This window comes from Triplophysa rosa, linkage group LG11, assembly GCF_024868665.1.
Source record: "Triplophysa rosa linkage group LG11, Trosa_1v2, whole genome shotgun sequence".
NCBI classification, from domain to species: Eukaryota; Metazoa; Chordata; class Actinopteri; order Cypriniformes; family Nemacheilidae; genus Triplophysa; species Triplophysa rosa.
Genome location: NC_079900.1, coordinates 6,316,577 through 6,335,546, shown reverse-complemented (window position 1 = coordinate 6,335,546; position 18,970 = coordinate 6,316,577). Strand labels below are relative to the sequence as shown.

At 37.6% G+C, this 18,970-nt stretch overlaps 3 protein-coding genes across 4 annotated transcripts in view; all 3 read left to right on the top strand.

Moving 5' to 3' along the window:
• hoxb3a (homeobox B3a) overlaps nt 1-18,970 on the top strand; it is a 49,233-nt gene that overhangs the window by 7,453 nt on the left and 22,810 nt on the right. The window contains exon 1 of one of the 2 annotated variants that reach the window (XM_057346961.1): nt 10,931-11,261. The exons of the other annotated variant lie outside the window; for it this stretch is intronic. The gene's annotated coding sequence lies outside the window, so the exon portion shown is untranslated. Of the gene's footprint in view, nt 1-10,930; nt 11,262-18,970 lie in introns of those variants that run through there. 2 annotated transcript variants of the gene reach the window in all.
• Nucleotides 1,442-3,897, top strand: hoxb5a (homeobox B5a). Its single transcript, XM_057346964.1, has 2 exons — nt 1,442-2,101; nt 2,807-3,897. The coding sequence occupies exons 1-2, from the start codon at nt 1,522-1,524 to the stop codon at nt 3,052-3,054; spliced, it is 828 nt and encodes a 275-aa protein (XP_057202947.1). The 5' UTR covers nt 1,442-1,521; the 3' UTR covers nt 3,055-3,897.
• Nucleotides 14,258-17,890, top strand: hoxb4a (homeobox B4a). The gene is made up of 2 exons (XM_057346965.1): nt 14,258-15,318; nt 16,259-17,890. The coding sequence occupies exons 1-2, from the start codon at nt 14,895-14,897 to the stop codon at nt 16,573-16,575; spliced, it is 741 nt and encodes a 246-aa protein (XP_057202948.1). The 5' UTR covers nt 14,258-14,894; the 3' UTR covers nt 16,576-17,890.

Genomic DNA, 18,970 nt, shown 5'->3' with positions numbered 1-18,970 from the left:
CATAATTAAGGGATTTGGTTTCGCTTTGTATACTGAGAAGAGGCCGAAACTTGCCTACTTCGTACCAAAATACACCCCACAAAGTGAGAGTTGAGAAGGTTGAGCAAGCTTTAATAGATAACCAAAGGAGAAAGCTGACCTGTCCGTGCTGGTCACTTACCCCGAGAGACTTTAAACGCTGGAGGGCCTATAGTGAGCCATTTCTCAGGTAAAAGTTCCTCAAGGAGTATTTAAAAGTTTTACCTCCAAAAATCAGATACCCATTCAAGATTACAAAATATATAGTTTTCTATAGATAACCAATGTATTGTGTACATACTAAATTTTATTTACATTATAAACATACAATTGTACTTGCATTTATATGTGTTCATTGTGCACATGAGATTGATTTCACGCTTCTGCGCCGTTTAGACGCTGTTTACCTGTTACTCTTTGTAGTTGTTTCCATACATTAAACAGAATTTCAATATAAATACAATCGTATTATAAAGCATTTTAACCCATTTCCGGGTTTAACATCAGCAAAATAGTATGAAGGTTTGGTACAGATTTATGTCGTGCATGAACATAGCAATTGGCTTTTTGTCAACAAACCATATATCTTGGATCATATATCACGGACTCGCATTTCTGATATTCAGTCTATATAGTGTGCGACCAGGAACATATCTTAAGGCATTTATCCTTACATTTTACATTTAAAATAAACAAAATAAAGTCTGTAATTAAACTAGTAACAGGAAACATTTTAACTTAGCATTTCGTCTACCTTAACCTAGATAACTTGGTAAAAATAATGCAGTTAGCGTTCTTATTAACGTTTTATTTGTTATTAACATATTTTATCGTCAAATTGACATATGTCATTTTATACTAGGCTACTGGGAGAGTGGTCGTAGAATTAACACAATTGGAGGTGTTACACATTAATGTCACGATGTCAATAAGTAAAGATTTAAAATATTACTTTAATAATATATAATTGTTTTTATATTTTTGTAATAATGTTGTATTTACCATTTAGAATGTCGTTTGCATTTTTAAGGCGCACTATATATTCTGGGCAGTTTCGCGTTAAAAAAATACACCAGACGTTAGTAAAATGAGACAAAGAACATTGTGAGTAAAATAAATATATTTACTCTAAGTGAATAAAATAGGGTGGAGAACTCTTCCATGCGTGCAATAAATTTGAATCCCAGTAGGTGACGCTGTCCGCTTACAGGCAGCAAATCCCTGCACAGGGAAGAATACGTTGAGTCGAGTCTAACGACTCCCAGTCTCGTCATCATTTGTAACCATAGAGCATGAATTACCTCTTGAAGTCATCAGTGAGAATTTACGACTGGTCAACAAAAGCACGTGATTCTCAAACGCACCCCCACCCCCATATTTGGCCGCATACATAGCAAAAACGAAGTACAGTGCATTGCTATAATTCATTAATACATCATAAATCGTCAAGCACAGCGTTATAACGACCAAGATCTACAAATCAAGCCCTCTAAAACAACCTAAATGAGCTCTTACTTTGTAAACTCGTTCTCAGGGCGCTACCCAAATGGCCCTGACTATCAGTTACTAAATTATGGAACTAGCAGCAGCGCTATGAACGCCTCGTACAGGGACTCCGGCACCATGCATTCAGGCTCTTACGGCTACAACTACAATGGGATGGACCTAAGCGTCAATCGTTCAACCACCACTGGCCACTTTGGGGCGGTTGGGGACAACTCCCGGGTCTTCCAGTCTCCAGCTCCGGAGACGCGATTCCGTCAGCCATCAAGCTGCTCGCTCGCGTCTCCGGAGCCGCTGCCTTGTTCCAACAGCGAAATCCTGGGACCAAAAAGCTCTTCGCCCCCTTCCGACCAAAGCACCACAACTGCGGGTAATAATCTTACCAAAAACACACATTTCACAGAAATCGACGAGGCCAGCGCCTCTTCTGAGACCGAGGAAGCGTCTCACAGAGCGAACAACTCAGCACCACGGACACAGCAGAAGCTAGAGACCACGGCAACCTCCACTACTTCGGCGACGTCCGATGGCCAGGCTCCCCAAATATTCCCTTGGATGAGGAAACTACATATTAGCCATGGTATACACGTATTATGTTTATGCCTCTTTGTTTGTTAGAAAGTGAGTATTGTGTTTATTTGAGAGATTTAATCCAAGTGTGCATGGCGTCAGTAACAGCCTTTATTTTAGAATTCCGTGAAAGTGCCATAAATCTATCAAGTGTGGAGTCTCGCAAACTGTAGAGGAGAGAATGGGGTGGAAGAGAGGGCAGCGGGGCTTAGAAGTTGTTGTTTCTTTGAAAAGTTCAGCTTTATGGTGTGTGGGAATGCGATTAGTTTAGTGTTGAGGAGCCAGTATTAAAATGAAGAGAAAAACATGGGGTGGAAGGTAATAGTGGGATTGATAAACAGGCTGCGATGAGAAAAATATAATATGCACGATAATCAAGGATGCTCGATGCTATAATAGATGCGTCACGTTGTGGTTTAAAAAAGTAACATGACACAAAAACAAAGCAGACGCCATAAAGCTACGGTGTCGAGTGAGACGTTTTGCACTGTACCATTTGGTGATTTCTCTCTGCGCATTTTGTTTTGAATCGCAAGTCAACAATGTGTATCAAAATGAGAATGTCCATATATATATATATATATATGTGTGTGTGTGTGTGTGTGTGTGTGTGTGTGCGTGTGTGTGTGTGTGTATAAAAAAAACTTTTTAAATGCTATGCAGGTCCATTCTCGCTAATCTTTACTTCCTTTTGCGTTTTGTCCACAATATTCAGATATGACTGGACCAGATGGCAAAAGGGCCCGAACTGCATATACCCGCTATCAGACGCTAGAGCTGGAAAAAGAGTTCCATTTCAATAGATACCTCACCCGGAGGAGGAGGATAGAGATAGCCCACGCTCTATGCCTCTCAGAGCGCCAAATTAAGATTTGGTTCCAAAACCGGCGGATGAAATGGAAAAAGGACAATAAACTGAAGAGCATGAGTTTGGCTACCGCAGGTAGCGCTTTCCAGCCATAGTTGTCTCCCAAGTCATACGTTGTGGTGTGCAAAAGAAAATCAAGAGGATGAAAAATATGTTTCAAAACGTCATTTACAGAGTACTGTACATCGCGGCACCTTTCGGCATGTTATGGATGTTTTAGGCATTTTAAAATTCTACTGTGGTACTGCTATAATGAAACGAAAGTTAGTGTTCATATGTTGTTCTTTTAATATGGTGATTCTAATTTTGACAAGTAAATAAAAACGGAAGGGGAAAGAAGCTATCAATATACCGCCTGTTGTCCTTGTTATGAATATTGTTTATGTGTCCAGTGCTATGTTAATGCTTTCTTGAGAGTTAGCATGTAAGCTCTTAAATGTTATAACTTATTTACACTACCTATACACGTGCATACCTTTTGAGTTTACAGCTTAGGAACGCATCTGCCCTAGTATGAAGTGAAGCTCTAGTTTTGTGGTAACTGCAGTAAATTGAGCAGAAACCTCTGTATGTTTCATGGTCCTATGTTTTATTGTCTTATTAATCCCATTCGACTTGTCATGTGTTGAAACTCTTCTGTTATTTTATGAGAAAAAAGGGAAATATGTAAATAGTCTTCACTAGATTCTTGTACCCGTTCATACGTGTGTATAGTTGTATTCCAAATATGTAATTGTATATTACTGGATCATGTTTATGTTCCAAAAGTATGTACATATTGAACATTTTTATTGTGATCAGTTGGCTATTTGTAGTAGGCAGATTGATCGGCAAAGGTGTGGAAAACAGAAAAAAGCTATCATGTCGAACTGCCTGTTAGAATTTGCCAAAAAGCTTTTTGTATTTGTTTGTAGTTTAACTTGGAGTAAAAAAAATAAAGTTCATCATTCAAATCTGATATATACAGTTATTTCGGCATCTTTCCGTACTGGCTTGGTTTGACGTTTTTTTTTTTCAATTGATGCTGAATCGAGTCATGTTATTCTTGTCAATGGCTGACAGTTATCGATTACACAAAAACTCTGAAACCCAAAATGTTGAACTGTCCTTCTGTTATTGAGATTCGCTCGCAATGCCACAATGCAGAACCGTGATCTGTCGGATAGCAAAACCATATATTCCACTTTAAAATAACGCGAAAGTATAGGCTATACACCAACAATATTGAACAAAATTTAATGTTTACGAGTCTATAGAACACAGGCTATACACCAAAAATATTGAACAACATTTTATGTTTACGAGTCTATGGAACACAAAACTATAGTTTAGGAGGTCATATCTACTCTTTAGTCCGTCAAATCCAAAAAAAAACATCGCCAAATTTCTAAAAATGTCTTCTATAATTACTGCATACGCTACACACTGTATATCTCTGTTTTCCTATCGATAAACAAGCACTGAACCTTTAAACTTACCATGCGTGCCAAACTCTTCTCTACATCTAAGGCGAGTTTTGAAAGCCGAGTGGAAGTCTCCGCAGTGTGCCAACGGCCACTTGCTTTTTGTTATATTTTCCTTTGCCCAAACTATACAAAAAGTAGCTATGACATTTACATGTCAAACGGATGAGCGTTTTATCTTGAAGTTAGATCGTAAAAATCGCCCAGGCCACAGACAGATACCCCTTACTGGCTCTCAAAAGTCACGTGGGGTCCATAAAGTTAGTTTTATGGTTTTGGGGAGTTGACAATGTACTATATATTTCACATTCTAGAATGCAAGTGACGGTTTAACTGCTTCGAGGGGATTCTAAAGGGTCAGTTGTGAGAGGACTAGCGTACCGGTAGGCCACTACAGTGCCCGTGTCTAGTCAGTGCAATATCTCTCCGGTTCTACCCATGTGGAGGCGGAAAAAATGGATAGTGGACCGTGTGCACTCAAAGTAAGTTCAATTTAAGCCTGCATTGGTCGGTGATTTGATATGGGAAGATGTGGGAAGGAAAGGAGGGGTATGTCTGAAGCAGAAGTGTCAATCATTTTGTTTCTCTGACGTTGAAGAGAGGTCCTGTTAGATTAAGTTCTGTGAAGCGCTCAGGCGTTATTACAAGGTGTCTAGTACATTACCTGCAAAAAATATAAATGTAACATTGTTTTGTTGCGAACTATTGGAAAAAGTGTGTTCATAAAAAAACTAAAACAGAAAAAATATTTTATAACGTATAACTTTGTTTTCGGTTGAAACTTTCGACTTAACAATAAATATTGATGCACATTTTAGCCATTACATTTTTCATTGCATGTTTTTAAAACGATCTTTCATTGCATGTGTTTAAAACGACAGTCACATTTTTTGACATTTATTGTGAGGTGGAATAATTTGATATGTCGTATGAAATTTTTTTTAACCTTAAATAATATTTTAACATATTTCATGTTCGTTTTGGGAAATCTGTCGTTTTTATTTTGCTATAACCTTCGCTTGTGCTGTTTCTATAAATTATATAAAGATCATCTCTCTCTCTCTCTCTCTCTCTCTCTCTCTCTCTCTCTCTCTCTCTCTCTCTCTCTCTCTCTCTCTCTCTCTCTCTCTCTCTCTCTCTCTCTCTCTCTCTCTCTCTCTCTCACACACACACAACAATATGCCTCCCTTAGGGTCTACAAGCAAAGCTTTGTTCCTTCCCCGCCCCTGTATTTTCCAGAGAGGAAGCGCGTAAGGAACACACAGTTGCTGTACTTTGTTAAACATGCAGACTACATATCATTGTGTTATACTATTGGTTATAGGCATATGGCCTCTTTTGAAATTTGTATGGTAAAATTATAATAACACCATTTATTGTCATAGCGGTTAGATACCACTAAACTTTGAAATAATTATAAAAGACAATTAACTTTACCAATATACTAACCAGGAAGACAACAATAAATCGTCTCCAAGGACAAGAACCTTATTTGATTCTCTAAATTGCATGTTTTATCTTTTAAATATACAAAATTAAAAATAGCATAAAAGATAACACGTGAACGGCATATTTAATTAAAACTGCTTTTGCTATTTAAATGTAATAGTTTACTTGTCTGTAGACTAAAATATCGAATTTCGGTGTTACATAGCCTCCTTTCAATGAGTGTTACAGGTTTTATATCCCTCCGTTTGGCATTTCTTTGTGTGAGAAAGGGAGAGATAAGCTGAGAGAAAGAGTGCAGGGGAGAGTTGATGGGAGTTTTGTGTGTATATGTGTGTTTGGGTATGTCCGCACAACAGAGTTAGGAAGTCTCGGGCCGTAAACAGGAAGGCGAAACTCTGGTCGCAAGCATAAGTCGAGGGCTACCGTTTCATTTTTCATCGACTTCCTTTTTTAATGATACGAGTGGGTAGGGCTCCAGCCTACAAACGAAAATGCAAGCATTCCTTTAAAAGCTCACTTACAAGGACAACCCTTTATTAAACCACAATAGAGGTCAAACGATATCGTACAGTACATAACTGGAGCATACAATACTGGTGTAGAATAATGCAAAGAGAGGAATTGTCGTATCTCTTGTGTGTTTATATGTGTTATGAGTCACTAAGGCGACTGGGCATTAATTCTAGGTGTGTTTGTACGTCAGGGAAATATTTGCAGGGTGTGTGCGATACGTTTTGACACAAGAGGATCAAAGACTACAGTCTCTGAATATGGATTTAATGGTTTGCCCAAAATACGACCAAAATGTACGACCATTTGCTATTGCTACTGATATCTAATTTTATTCGTATGTTACTTGGTCAAAGCTTGGGTTGAGAAAAAAGTATTTTGTAGCGTATTTAAATAAATAAAAAAATCTAATATAAAAAAATATTACGATATCTCTGGGCCCTCTACCAAGTAGACACAGCAATTTCAAACGTTTAAATAGCAATTTTAAAGCTAATGACTTTTGCATATTGATAGGGGCAATCTGCTAACATATCTCATCCATAATGCATATGGACGGGATCATCCAGGGGTCAACAGACTGGCACTACTGCTAAGGCGCAAGCGCGAAACAATACCTCGAGTCCTTCATGCAAAATTACGTGATTGTGCACAAATCTTCATAGAGAATGTTTTGCAATATTCTTATCCAGTGTTTGGAAAACCAAGACAACTAACGAAAAGTTCAAGAATGTTTGCTTTTCGACATTTTATACATAGAAAAGAGAGGGGAGTAAATGGCATAAAGAAAAGGGGTGCGCAAATGACACGAGTCCAGATGATTGACTTGTAGGCTATTTTAACGTGCCAGATTATTTTTACTGGACTACGGAATTGATGCAATACGAATATTTATTTATTTTGTATGTATCATAAAAATATAGCAAAAGTCAAGCAAAATATATCCGAACAGGGATGCAGATTATATATGATTATTCGTATTACGAATGTTTTGTAACATATTTGAACACCCTGATTAGATAAAACAAGTTTTATTTCAAATATTTGACATCCATTTTTGTTATTTACTGTAAGGCTGGTTTATTTCATGTTAACAATTCTTAGAGAGATAAAATTTAAGATACCACTATTGATATGGCCTACTAATAACTTTAAATGTACATAAATCTTAAATACTGTATTTACAAATATGGAACATACATAAACTTCTACAAGATAGAAATAGATCATTAGAAAATAATAGCAGAAATTTTTATTCGATGCAATTACTCTAGCTACAGTAGATTATAATCTTTATCTGAGCTCTAATCCCAATTTTGATACATATTAAAATTTAAATAAAATATGTATTATTTTAATTAAATTTAGAGTAGCCTAACCAACTATTTGTAACACTTGGAGTCTGTATATTAAATCAGAAACCTTTGTGAGACACACAATTTTTATGTGCAATTATTTTCACTACCGTTATATTTATTATTATATTTTTGATTTAAATTTATTTAAATCGTTTTATAATCTGTAGGTCATGAATTGAAAACTTTTGCCTAAAAGGTAAATGCACATATTCTCTGCTTGAGTTTTGTCAGATGTAACTCTCCTCCGTCGCCAGCAGAGCCCGCTTTAGACCAAGATCACGATGACTGAAGAAGCCGGGTTCTGCTTCTGCTAATTAGAAATGCCGAGAAATAAAACTTCCAATATTTTCTTACCATACGATATTGTCTAAATTACACCAATTAAATATAAATTCATTATTTCGTAGTCTGTCCGCAATTTATTGCGAGCAGTATTTTGTCTTTAGTAATGTAAGTAATTTACGTGTCAGATTAATTTAACGCTATATTTGTAATTTAGGGATCTTAAACAGTTAGATCGTTCTCTCTCGATCTAAATTTCATTAACTGGAGTGAGTAGAGGTAAACTTTAGTCTCGTTAGAGTGACGCGAGATCTGGCAAGGTCATACAGTTGAAGGGTCAAAAGTTTACGTAGTGCGTGACATGGCCGCTGGCTGTCGACTCGCTGCGCTTGACCAATCGCTGGATGTCAATGGCAACGTGGTAGAAGAAAAGAGGGGGAGAAACACGAGAGGGAGCACCCACGGGGGAGTGAGCAGGTTCAGTATGTCTCTTTTGAAAAGATGAGAGAATGATAGGAAGAGCAATGCTGCAGAGAGCGAACTTGTAACAAAGGGTCAATGCATAGTGCAGAAAAATAACGTATTATTTCTAAATTTTATACATCTGAAAAGGCCCAATGTCTTGCAATTTGTTCACTAATCTCAAACTAAACCATAGTTAACGATTCTTTGTTGCTAAATGCAAAAGGTCGTTTAAAATTTTGTGTTTAGGTCCTCTGAAACATGTTAAGTCAAATTCATGCATTTCCAACCAAGGCGTTGTTTGTTAGACAAACCAAAGTTTGTTTATGATTATTGACGATTATGGCAAAACAAATGTAAAATTTATGTTTAATTTGTGTGTGTATTAATAATGTGAGTTGACAATTACACTCACACACCAAAACTGAATTTATTATATTTTTCATCATTACTATGCTTATTATTATTATAATTACTATTTTTTAGTAAGAATTTTGTATACTTAGCATAGATTTTTGCTGTTGTTTTGTAGCTATTTAAGTTTTAAAATATAAATAAAAACAACATAAAAACGTAAACTTTCATTTTCGTCTTTTTTCGATTTGCTAATATTTGAACTCTTACAAAAAGTTTTTACTTTTTTTATTAGCATCGACTTTATAACGCCATGCTGAATGCGTATATATAGCCGAAGAAAAAAGAAACGCACTGTTGTACACGTCTCAAGAAAGGGAGAAAAATTGGCTGAAAATATTCGTAACTTAAAAAAAATATTTTGAGGTTTTTTTGTGATATAGCCCCTATTTGTTTTTCTTTTTGGTTGTTGATCATATTGGCTGCGTTAGAAACGGAAGACCACCCGTGGTATATTGTTTACGTGTTTAAAATGTAGCAAGTTGTTGTTCCCCACAACTAGAATCAACAAAAGATTTGCATAAGACTCCCATTTCCTTTTCTCAGAGAAACAGTAGTGCGACCACATCATTCCCACACTGCAACGTAAAAAACGAAATAATAAATGTAGTGTTAGTATTATTATTATCAAAACATTAAAAAAATGTACATGGAAAAGATAAACAAAGTCATATCAGTTCTAATTTCATTCTTAAAAGACCCGGAGGCAATGATTTTTAGATTTTTGTTGTGTTTGTGTGAAAATTTTAATATAAATATAATATATTTTAAAGTTTATGTTAGCGGTTGACTAAAGAGCAGAGAATTTAGATAATTGAAAATTTGGTTATGAACATTTGAATAATTTGTTGGTATAAACATTTGTACTAATGGTAGTGCGTTCGTGATGCTTAATGATTCAGTATTCTGAAAAACAACACGCGTAAGTGGTGAATAATTATATTAGAAAACTCGTCCCCTTTAGAGTTCAGATAGAGTTCACTGAATTAATTTCCATTCCATTCTAACATATGCCGTTGCTGGGCAGTGTTGTGCCCTGAATTATAATTTTTGGAGGGACTCGAAGGCGTTTCACATGGCGCATTTTGTCTTATTTTTATCTGTTTTATTATTATTTATTTAGGTCATAATTTAAAAACATCTTAACGTCAATTACGTTTATTTTGGTGAAGTGGGCAAGTTAGTAATTATTGGTTCGCTTTGAAAATATTTTACTGTGTAATTTCGTTTAAAACATTTATTTTATTTTTCATTTATTTTGTTAAAATAATGTTGATTATATTTACATTTTCGATTCTTTGTTGTAGCCTAGGAGTGAAATGGACTTAATTATAATATTTCAGTTCAAATTAAAACATATGAAACGACCTGATAAATTGTACAGATATGTTGCTGTATATTTAGCTATGTAAAATGTCTAAACATAAATCGTTTTTACTTGACTGGATTGTTAGAAACACGTTGAACCTTTAGTGTTCTGAATGCAAGTGAAATAAAGAATTGCTCTATGGTTGAACTGATTTGTGGGTTTCGAAAGGCTTTTTGAATGACCCCCTTTCTCCAACCATTTTTCTTCAAAGTAATGACCTGGGCACAATTCAATATGAGCGAGCAAACTGCATACATTACTATAGAACTTGCGAGTGGGAGAGACCCAGAGAAGGGGTGAACCGGAGGTCAGCGCGTCTAACAAATATTAAAATGTACTGGGACTCGTGACACGCCTCGCTGTTTAACAAAGACTGCCAAAGTGCGAGATTAATATGAAAACTTGAGAGTCCACAACAAAATGCCTTATAGCGCCCAACGGTATTGTAGAGCTCACAGCGGCGTGAAGCCAACGTGCATTTTATTTTACGTTGTTTTAGAACAGAGAAGGCAGCGTTGTGTGGGGAAAACCCCTTTTTGTTAACATCAAGACACGGAAAACACTGCCCGATGGCTCCTGCTATCGCAGTCAGTGAATTGCCGTTTTATCGTTTATTGGCGTAGTATCGTATTGCTTTTCCTCTTTCCTCTTTTCGATTGAGCTCCTTTGTTTCTTGAAGATTGCCTTGGATTGTTTTAATGTCCGCTTGTCTGTTATCGCTGGACGCTTTTGAAGAGAAACTCGAGGGACCCACGGAAATGAGAGGGAGTTTAGCACACAAAGGTATCACGGCGAGGTCACGGGCTAAACCTGTGGCTTTGAAAAAGGGAGAAGGGAAAAGGGAGGGGGGTTCAGACGGTCGCAGAACGGTTGAAACGGAAAGAAAGGCTTTGGAGTGGCGACAATCCGGTGCAAACACCGCGTACGGCGAGAGAGAAGGAGATATGTGTGGGAGAACACCGAGATCCGAGATGCAACGCTCAGAGTCGAAAAAAGTAAGTAAAGAATTGAGCGCTTCATTTACATATTGTCGCGCTCTTTTCGGCAGGTGCTTTGCCTGGGCGGACCACGTGCTTGCTTACACTGTGAAGAGAGTAAACGGGTCCCCCCTCCTTTCATAACGGAGTTATGACTTTGAATTCGAGCCCCACGGAGTTGCACTGTTATGTTACGTGTGTGGGTTTTATATGGTGAATATTTACCTTGGCTATAGTCTCTAAGCTGCGGCTTTGAATTCTTGTCGGTGTACACATTAACCCCATTATGAGGCAGATGGCTCGAGGTCCCTATGGCTTTTACAAGGAGATGGCTCACGGGGGTGAAGGCGAGGTCGGGGACTTCAGGGGGTGAAAGGGTTAGAGTGGACACCAAGGCTGAACTTTCTCCCTTGCTGATACAACGGCTTTGCGTTGCTTAAAAATAAAAGGAGACGTATACTTTGTGTGTAGTAAATGTTTAGTTCACTAGAGTTTCATAAAAATATTGGCCGATATATTTTTAGCTGGGCGCTATTTTCAATGGCAGAAGCTTGGCACGATTAATGCTAAGAAGCAATTAAAATGAAATGAAAGAAAAGAGCCAGGCAAGGCGAAAAACAGCTGAAAATGGCAAAAAGGCCCATTTAAAAATGACTAGAGCTTTGACTGCCTAACGCTAGGGGTGCTACACATTTTCAATTTATTAGTGAATGGAATATTTTCTTTTGTTTAGGAATATTTCGATTCTATACCATTTTACAATGAGTTGCTTTTGAACAAAATATTTTTACTTTTATTTTTAAACCAAGGAGACATCGGCAGTGGGCCATTTATGTAGAAGACGCAAAACCACGAGTGATTTGAGAATAGACAAAGACTTTTGGGTTATATCTCTCTTTGTCTCTATTTACGACTAATTGACCAAATCTAGCCACTGTGTATTTAAAGTCGATGAGTGTTAGTAAAGTGGTAATATTAATTTAAACGAAAATAAGTTGTAATTTTGCTATTTTCTATGTAAAACGTGTTTAGCCTACTACACAGATGCAGAGTATAATTTAAAAAGAATGATAATCACAATAATAAAACAAAGTACACATTTTTATGTTCTTAAATCTTTTCACAAAAATATCCTTTCCATGTAAATTTAACATTTTGGAAATGCCTCCGAGTTTTAGCATATTTTCTGTGTCGGTAAATAATGGCGGCAATATAATATTACGATTTATTGTGTGATGACGCATGTTAATTTCTTTATTTTTGGCAATGCAATGTGATAGCAAACTCAATAAATACAATAGCAACATGATGGGATTAAAATTGTGGGTTTTTTATTCCAGGTTTATTTTCTCTTGTTCGTATTGTGGTTTTGAAAAGCTAATAATTATAAAATGTAGGCTAGGTGTTAGACATTTTGATTTAAAAATTGTAAGTGTTTTCTTTTTTATTCTATGTTATACACAAAACATATTGGATGTGTTGTAATAACCCAAATCAGGTCGAGTATTTTTAATATCAAGTATAGTATATTAGCTGTTGCATCGAAATATTAATCCGTTAATCCAGTCTTTCATTTTAAATATTTTCCACCAACGTACTATTATGTATTTAATTAAAAACCTTACCTTTTCTGCACATCTAAAAACAACCTTTTCCGTGCCTTCCTAAAACAAAGAGGACCTCAGTAGAACGAATTAGGTGATCTTTATATCAGAACGTTTTGTAAAATGATGGACGGGGTGTTTGGTGTGAAAAACCTTGTTTAAAGGGTCATAAAATGCTTGCTTGGTGTCGTGGGGTTAAAAGAACTATTGGTATGTTCCTATGTGCATATTTTATTGTTTTATACCCTCTCACCTCGCGATTCATTCGCCGTTTGACTGGTGTTTGCGGGCAGCAAACAGAGCTGACCTGCCATAAAACCCGCATGTTTTATTTCAGGGGTTGCTTCGGCTTTCTTTGACCTTTCTGGAGATCTGTCTTGCTCACATTTACTTTCTGGCCTGGATGTGTGTAAGGATTCTGCTGTACGGACTTGTTTTAAAATTCATTTTGAATTTCAGTCAAGGCAGTATGTAATTGCATGTTTTGATTGCGTTTCATTTTTTTTAAACTTTTTTTATCTTTACATTATTTAGACTAAATTGTTCTACATTGCACCTTGAAGAGGCAAGCTGTGTTTGTCAGTATTAGTATGCTGTATTTTTTATGTTTCACGAAAACATTGAAAATTTTCCTCTTTTGGGCTGTGTGTTCTTGCTATCCAGGGAAGAAATGTATACGAAAATGTTCGTTGTTTACAACAAATCATTAGCAAAGTTTATAAAGGCAGGAAGAATCCATTAAGTGTCGAGACAGATTGCTGATATCCTTGGAGGCAGACTGTTCCAGGTGCAACAACTTGACACTGAGAAGACGCTGTCGAGGTGAGCAACCTCTCTCAATACCTGTCAAGAGGATACCTGTCATCTATATATACCCTGTAGATCCGGATTTGTGTAAACAGACGCACAGTCACAAATTCGTATCTAGGGGAGTATGTAGTTGATATATAGGCTACATTTCAACTTCAACGGGCGAAGAAAATGGTAGTTTGTTGTTGCTTTTGGTTGCTAATGATCAGGAATACTACGAAGTTTTGGTAATGCAATATCCACGAAGGAACGATGTTTTAAAGTTTTTCTTTGAACTGCTAATTATTTTTTCTGCATATTGTGGCGTAGATTTAATGGAGACGGTAATGACACAGGTAATCATCTAACGAATTTAAAACGAACGGCAGAATATGTACACATATAAACTCTCCGATTCTTAATCATCTGAATGCTAAAGGTAAAAATGCTACCTTCAGTAAAAAACTGCAATATTTGATGCTGATAATAGTAAATCGTGCTTATGAATTACTATTCAAGGTGTGTAGATTTGGCGTGCACGATAAACGCTCTGTTTGGAGGGGAATGACTGCAGACTTCGTTTAAATGCAGAGGTTCTCCGTTGTGATTTAGGGGGCTTTGTAACCTGAATTAGTTGATGAATTTTCTATCGATCCTAAATAAGCCCAGATTCATCTCTGACACGCTGCTCACGCCAAGACCATTCTCTCACCGTTATTAGCGAATGCATTTAAAAGCTTGGCTGAGACGAGCTCCTTGCATCACTTTCACCTGGTACCGCTTTTCATGAGCACCAGCCAAAAATGAGGAATATTTCAGTTAACCAAGTATGAACAGTTCGTTGAGCAAGGGCAGTCATGTTCTCGATGTGCTGATAAACTGAGGAGAACTGGGGGCGTGACTTTCCAAATGCTTGCTTACATTTGGTAGATTCCAGCATGTTTTTTCTTCACGTCTGCTTTCGTTTGTTATTGTTTTGATTCTCTCACCGTCTTTCAAGCGCATACCAATGTATGAGAAAGTATGGAATATTGGACTATTCCGAATTGTGATTTGATGAGCGCGGTCCAAACCCGCTAATCCCATTTCCTTATCCGGGAATCACGAAGACCGCGTGGACTCTCATTGGCTGACGATGTCACATGGACTCTTAACTTTGTTCACTTGACAGAAAGTAGGAGGGTTCTACGAAACAGGAAAACGACTAAAGGGATACATATAAATTTTAGTATATTTTGTGTGCAATTCAAAGAAATTAATGGCCATGAGTTCCTATTTGATCAACTCCAACTATGTGGACCCAAAATTTCCACCCTGCGAGGAATACTCCCAGAGCGACTACCTACCCAGTCACTCTCCGGACTACTACAGCGCCCAGAGGCAAGACCCCTCGTTTCAGCATGAGTCGATCTACCACCAGCGGTCGGGCTGCGCCGACCCACCCTATTCGTCGTGCTTGGGTCCGGGACAGCCGGCCGGGGCGATCTCACCGCGAAGTCACGTACTACCCACAGCCGCACTCTCGACCCCTCTCCCAGAACCAAGCCACCACTGCGACTCGGCGACTCCAAGCCCTCCGCTTGCCTGCGGTCAAACTCCCACTAGCCAAAACACTTCATCGGACATCTCAAGAAAAGATCCCGTGGTATACCCCTGGATGAAAAAAGTCCACGTAAACATCAGTAAGTTCCGCTAAACTTCTAATACTATCGCGTAGCCTATCTGTGCGCAGACAGCTCACCTACTTTAAAAATCCCAATGTCCGGCGGTAACGTTAAATCTATTGCTCTCCTTATGAAGTTGCCCTTGGTAAAGATTTATGGTCGTCTGTTTGCAGGGCAATATAATTACATCCCCCATAAATTTTTATTGCACTCCTTCTTTAAGCTCTTTCGGCGTCTATGCAACTTTCTCTTGCTAATTTCTTTCTGCGAAGGGTTTATGAGTCCTCGTGTAATCCATGAGTTAAATTTTATGTTTTGGTAATTTGATTTTAAGTGGTTAGATGGATTAATGTGTACTTTCCACTGCCACTTCACTATTGTTAGCGACAATGTTTTATGGCAGCTAAAATGTATATATTTATGAGGACGATAATACAACATTAATGGTAATGCAAACAGTCGGACTCTTTTATGAACCCACACAATTATTCTGCAAATTGGAGTATGTTCTTAAAGAACTGCCACGGAGAGCGGTGAAAAAGGGTCAACGCGGCGTTTGAAAGTCACATAACATAAACTGCCCGAGTAGAGTTTATGCTGTTCCCTCACCCTGTTATTGTTAAATGTGATGTTATTCTAATTTCTAATGTGAAAGGGGAATATCCCTGGTGTCAACAGCTACAAAAAATTACAATCATTATTCCAAAAATAATTATTACCATTATAATTTCTATTTGTTAGCATTTAATATTTTTGCGTAATTTAATATTTGAACATTTGTTTGGTCTAGCTTGCTTCATGATTTATAATTATATTGATATCTCAAAGAATGTGTCTCTGCGTGTGAGTGTAAATGGACTGGCGTGTACTTATCTGTGTGTGTGTGCGTGCTTGTGTGTCTTTGAGTGTGTGCGTGTGTTAGACTTATTGTAACGTGTCGCTCTCTGTATCCCAACAGTAAACCCGAACTATTCAGGGGGTGAACCAAAGCGCTCACGCACAGCCTACACGCGACAGCAAGTTCTGGAGCTGGAGAAAGAGTTCCATTATAATCGCTATCTGACCCGCAGACGGAGGGTGGAGATTGCCCATACACTATGCCTATCCGAACGGCAGATTAAGATTTGGTTTCAGAACCGGCGTATGAAGTGGAAGAAGGACCATAAGCTTCCCAACACCAAAATACGCAGCAACTCTGCCAGCACGAATGCAAGCGACGGCCCGACACTGGGCAGCAGTCAGAACCGATCTAGCGGACCCCCGCCAAGTCTATAGCCTTGCTCTGTGACCCAAAACACGCACAGTTATAAAATCTCAGTTTCTGGAGTAGAGCGTGGATGTCGCCGCGTTATGTCTCCATACTCTCCCCAATGCACTCTCTTTAATTGCAGGGATGAAATGCGAAGAAGTTATGGAGAAAAGGTGCAAGAAAACGTTCATCTTTTAAACACTAAACTGGGTGCAGACTCGAACTCAAATGCTACTGTAGATGGGCTGCCCTCCCAGTCTGGTTCCCATTTTTACCCCTTACGCCTCTCCTGCTCACTCGACCCTTTTATTAAAACAGAAGGCGGCAGATAGTTTTGGTGAAGATGGATCCGCGGTTCATCTTTAATCACGCCAAACTCGGCCCCATTTGTCATGTTTACTCAGTGGTACAAAGGATGAACCGTAGGCCTGCCCATTACCTCGACATCTAGCGTTGTGCTTAATAAATGAGTCGCTCTGTTTTGTCAAGAAGCCTTTTCTAATTCCCTTTATTCCCTTGGATTCAACATAAATAGCCCAATGTTTTTAAACTGATATGAAGTTTTGTATTTTGTAGCCATTACATTATCCTGCGTTTACTGTTACTGTTTACTATCCTTATGGGACTGTAAGAATGTTTTTTGTGTGTGGTCCATTTGTCGCTCATTAAAAATACAGGGACTCGTTTCACTCGCAACGTTTCAAATGTCTGCCTATTTAGCGCATTTCATTTTTAGTGCAGTAAATGAAATGGTTAGTTGTTATTCAAATTAAATATAATATAAAAGCTGAATAAAGCTGGATGGCTTGAAATGCATAACCAAAATCGGTACAACGCAAAGCATATTATTGAGAGCACTGCTACGTACTATTTGAATTACCTCAATTGTATTTTTTGTCTGGTTTTATGAAGTAATAATTTTAAATTCGTTTGACTTAATAGCAAATATCTGCAATAAGTAAACAGCATTTGTTTGTAAGTTGAAATGTAATTTAAGTGTGGCCAGGGTTGTATAGAGAAAAAGTGCGTATATTGCATGAGTGCATACAATATATTTTCGTTTATTTTTATGATGTCAATATCGTCTTCCTTTGTTTTATTGTCTATATATAGATATGCACACATACCATAATTCGCTTTCTTTTTCTGTTCGTCTTTTTCTGTTTTCTCGTTGTCTCTTATGCGCTACGTTGAGTAATATTATTATTTTTACATTCCAAATATCAGTTTTCTTACTGATGAATTGTAAATTTGCCCTCTTAAATGTTTGTTCGTTTCTTTTCTGCTTAAACCTTTCACTGTTTACATTTGTTACATGTAAATAGCTCTAGAAATTTAATAAATTGCAGAAAAGTATCAGATTTCTCGTGTGTTATGTCTTTTTGTGGATTCTTGAGTCAAATATGTCTTAAAATGCACATTCTATATTATTTGATACCATCGTCCATTAAAAAAAAAACGAAATAATTTCATTTGACTTGCCATTGCGTATTTTGGTTAGGCTTCTAACACTCGCCTGTCCTGAAAATCACTGCATATCTGTCTGGTGATTTATATCGCTGCATTGCGAGTAATCCTGGTACATTACGCCTTGTAATCTTATTCTAAATCACAAAACCCTTGCTTTCTGTCTCACCTCTCCTTAATTTAACGGTGCACAAACCCGCTGTTCACCGACGCCGTGGATGCGCCTACAATATGGATCCTTGTTAGAAAAAAAGCAGAAGTTAAATAGTTTCTCGGCCCGTGGGCTTTTAATGCTTTAATGAGTGTAATTCTTGCACAACAGTTTCGCGAGTGTTTGCCAGCGCAAGCTGTGTGTTTTTTATATTACAAAGGAGCGGGTCGGTGCCATAGCTCAAACCCTGACAACCAAATAGATAATCAAGAAGACAAATGGCTTCTTTTGGAAGGCGCAGCCCTTGTATTAATTTTCATTTTCTTTTCTCAGAGCAGGTATTGAAAATATAGAGCCGAAGAAAATAACATTCCGTTTGCTGGCGTTGAACTTTACACAAAAGTATGGCCTTAAATTGGTCTGATACATTCCGTGGCACCAAGAAGATTTTCTATTACTTGCTAGTTGATATCAGAGGGGCCTTTTCGCCACACAGCCTGCTCGAGTCATTTGTCTGTTCGCTCCCTTCATTTATGAAATGCTCTCTGGATTTAATGTCAAACAGTTCCAAACGCGAAACTGCGAGTCATTGAAATCATATCAAGATAGTACTCGAATTAAAACAGATACTGTAAGTCAGCCGCAGTTTATTTAGAGTCAATATTAAGAAAGAAACTAGCAGTTGAGTAAATTTAACAAGGCTAAATAAACGTAAATACGTTTACACATAACCATTTGGTATCCTTTGAGTTTGTGTTTCGAACCCTAATCTTAGAAATAAATGTGACATTCAGAGCATTTAT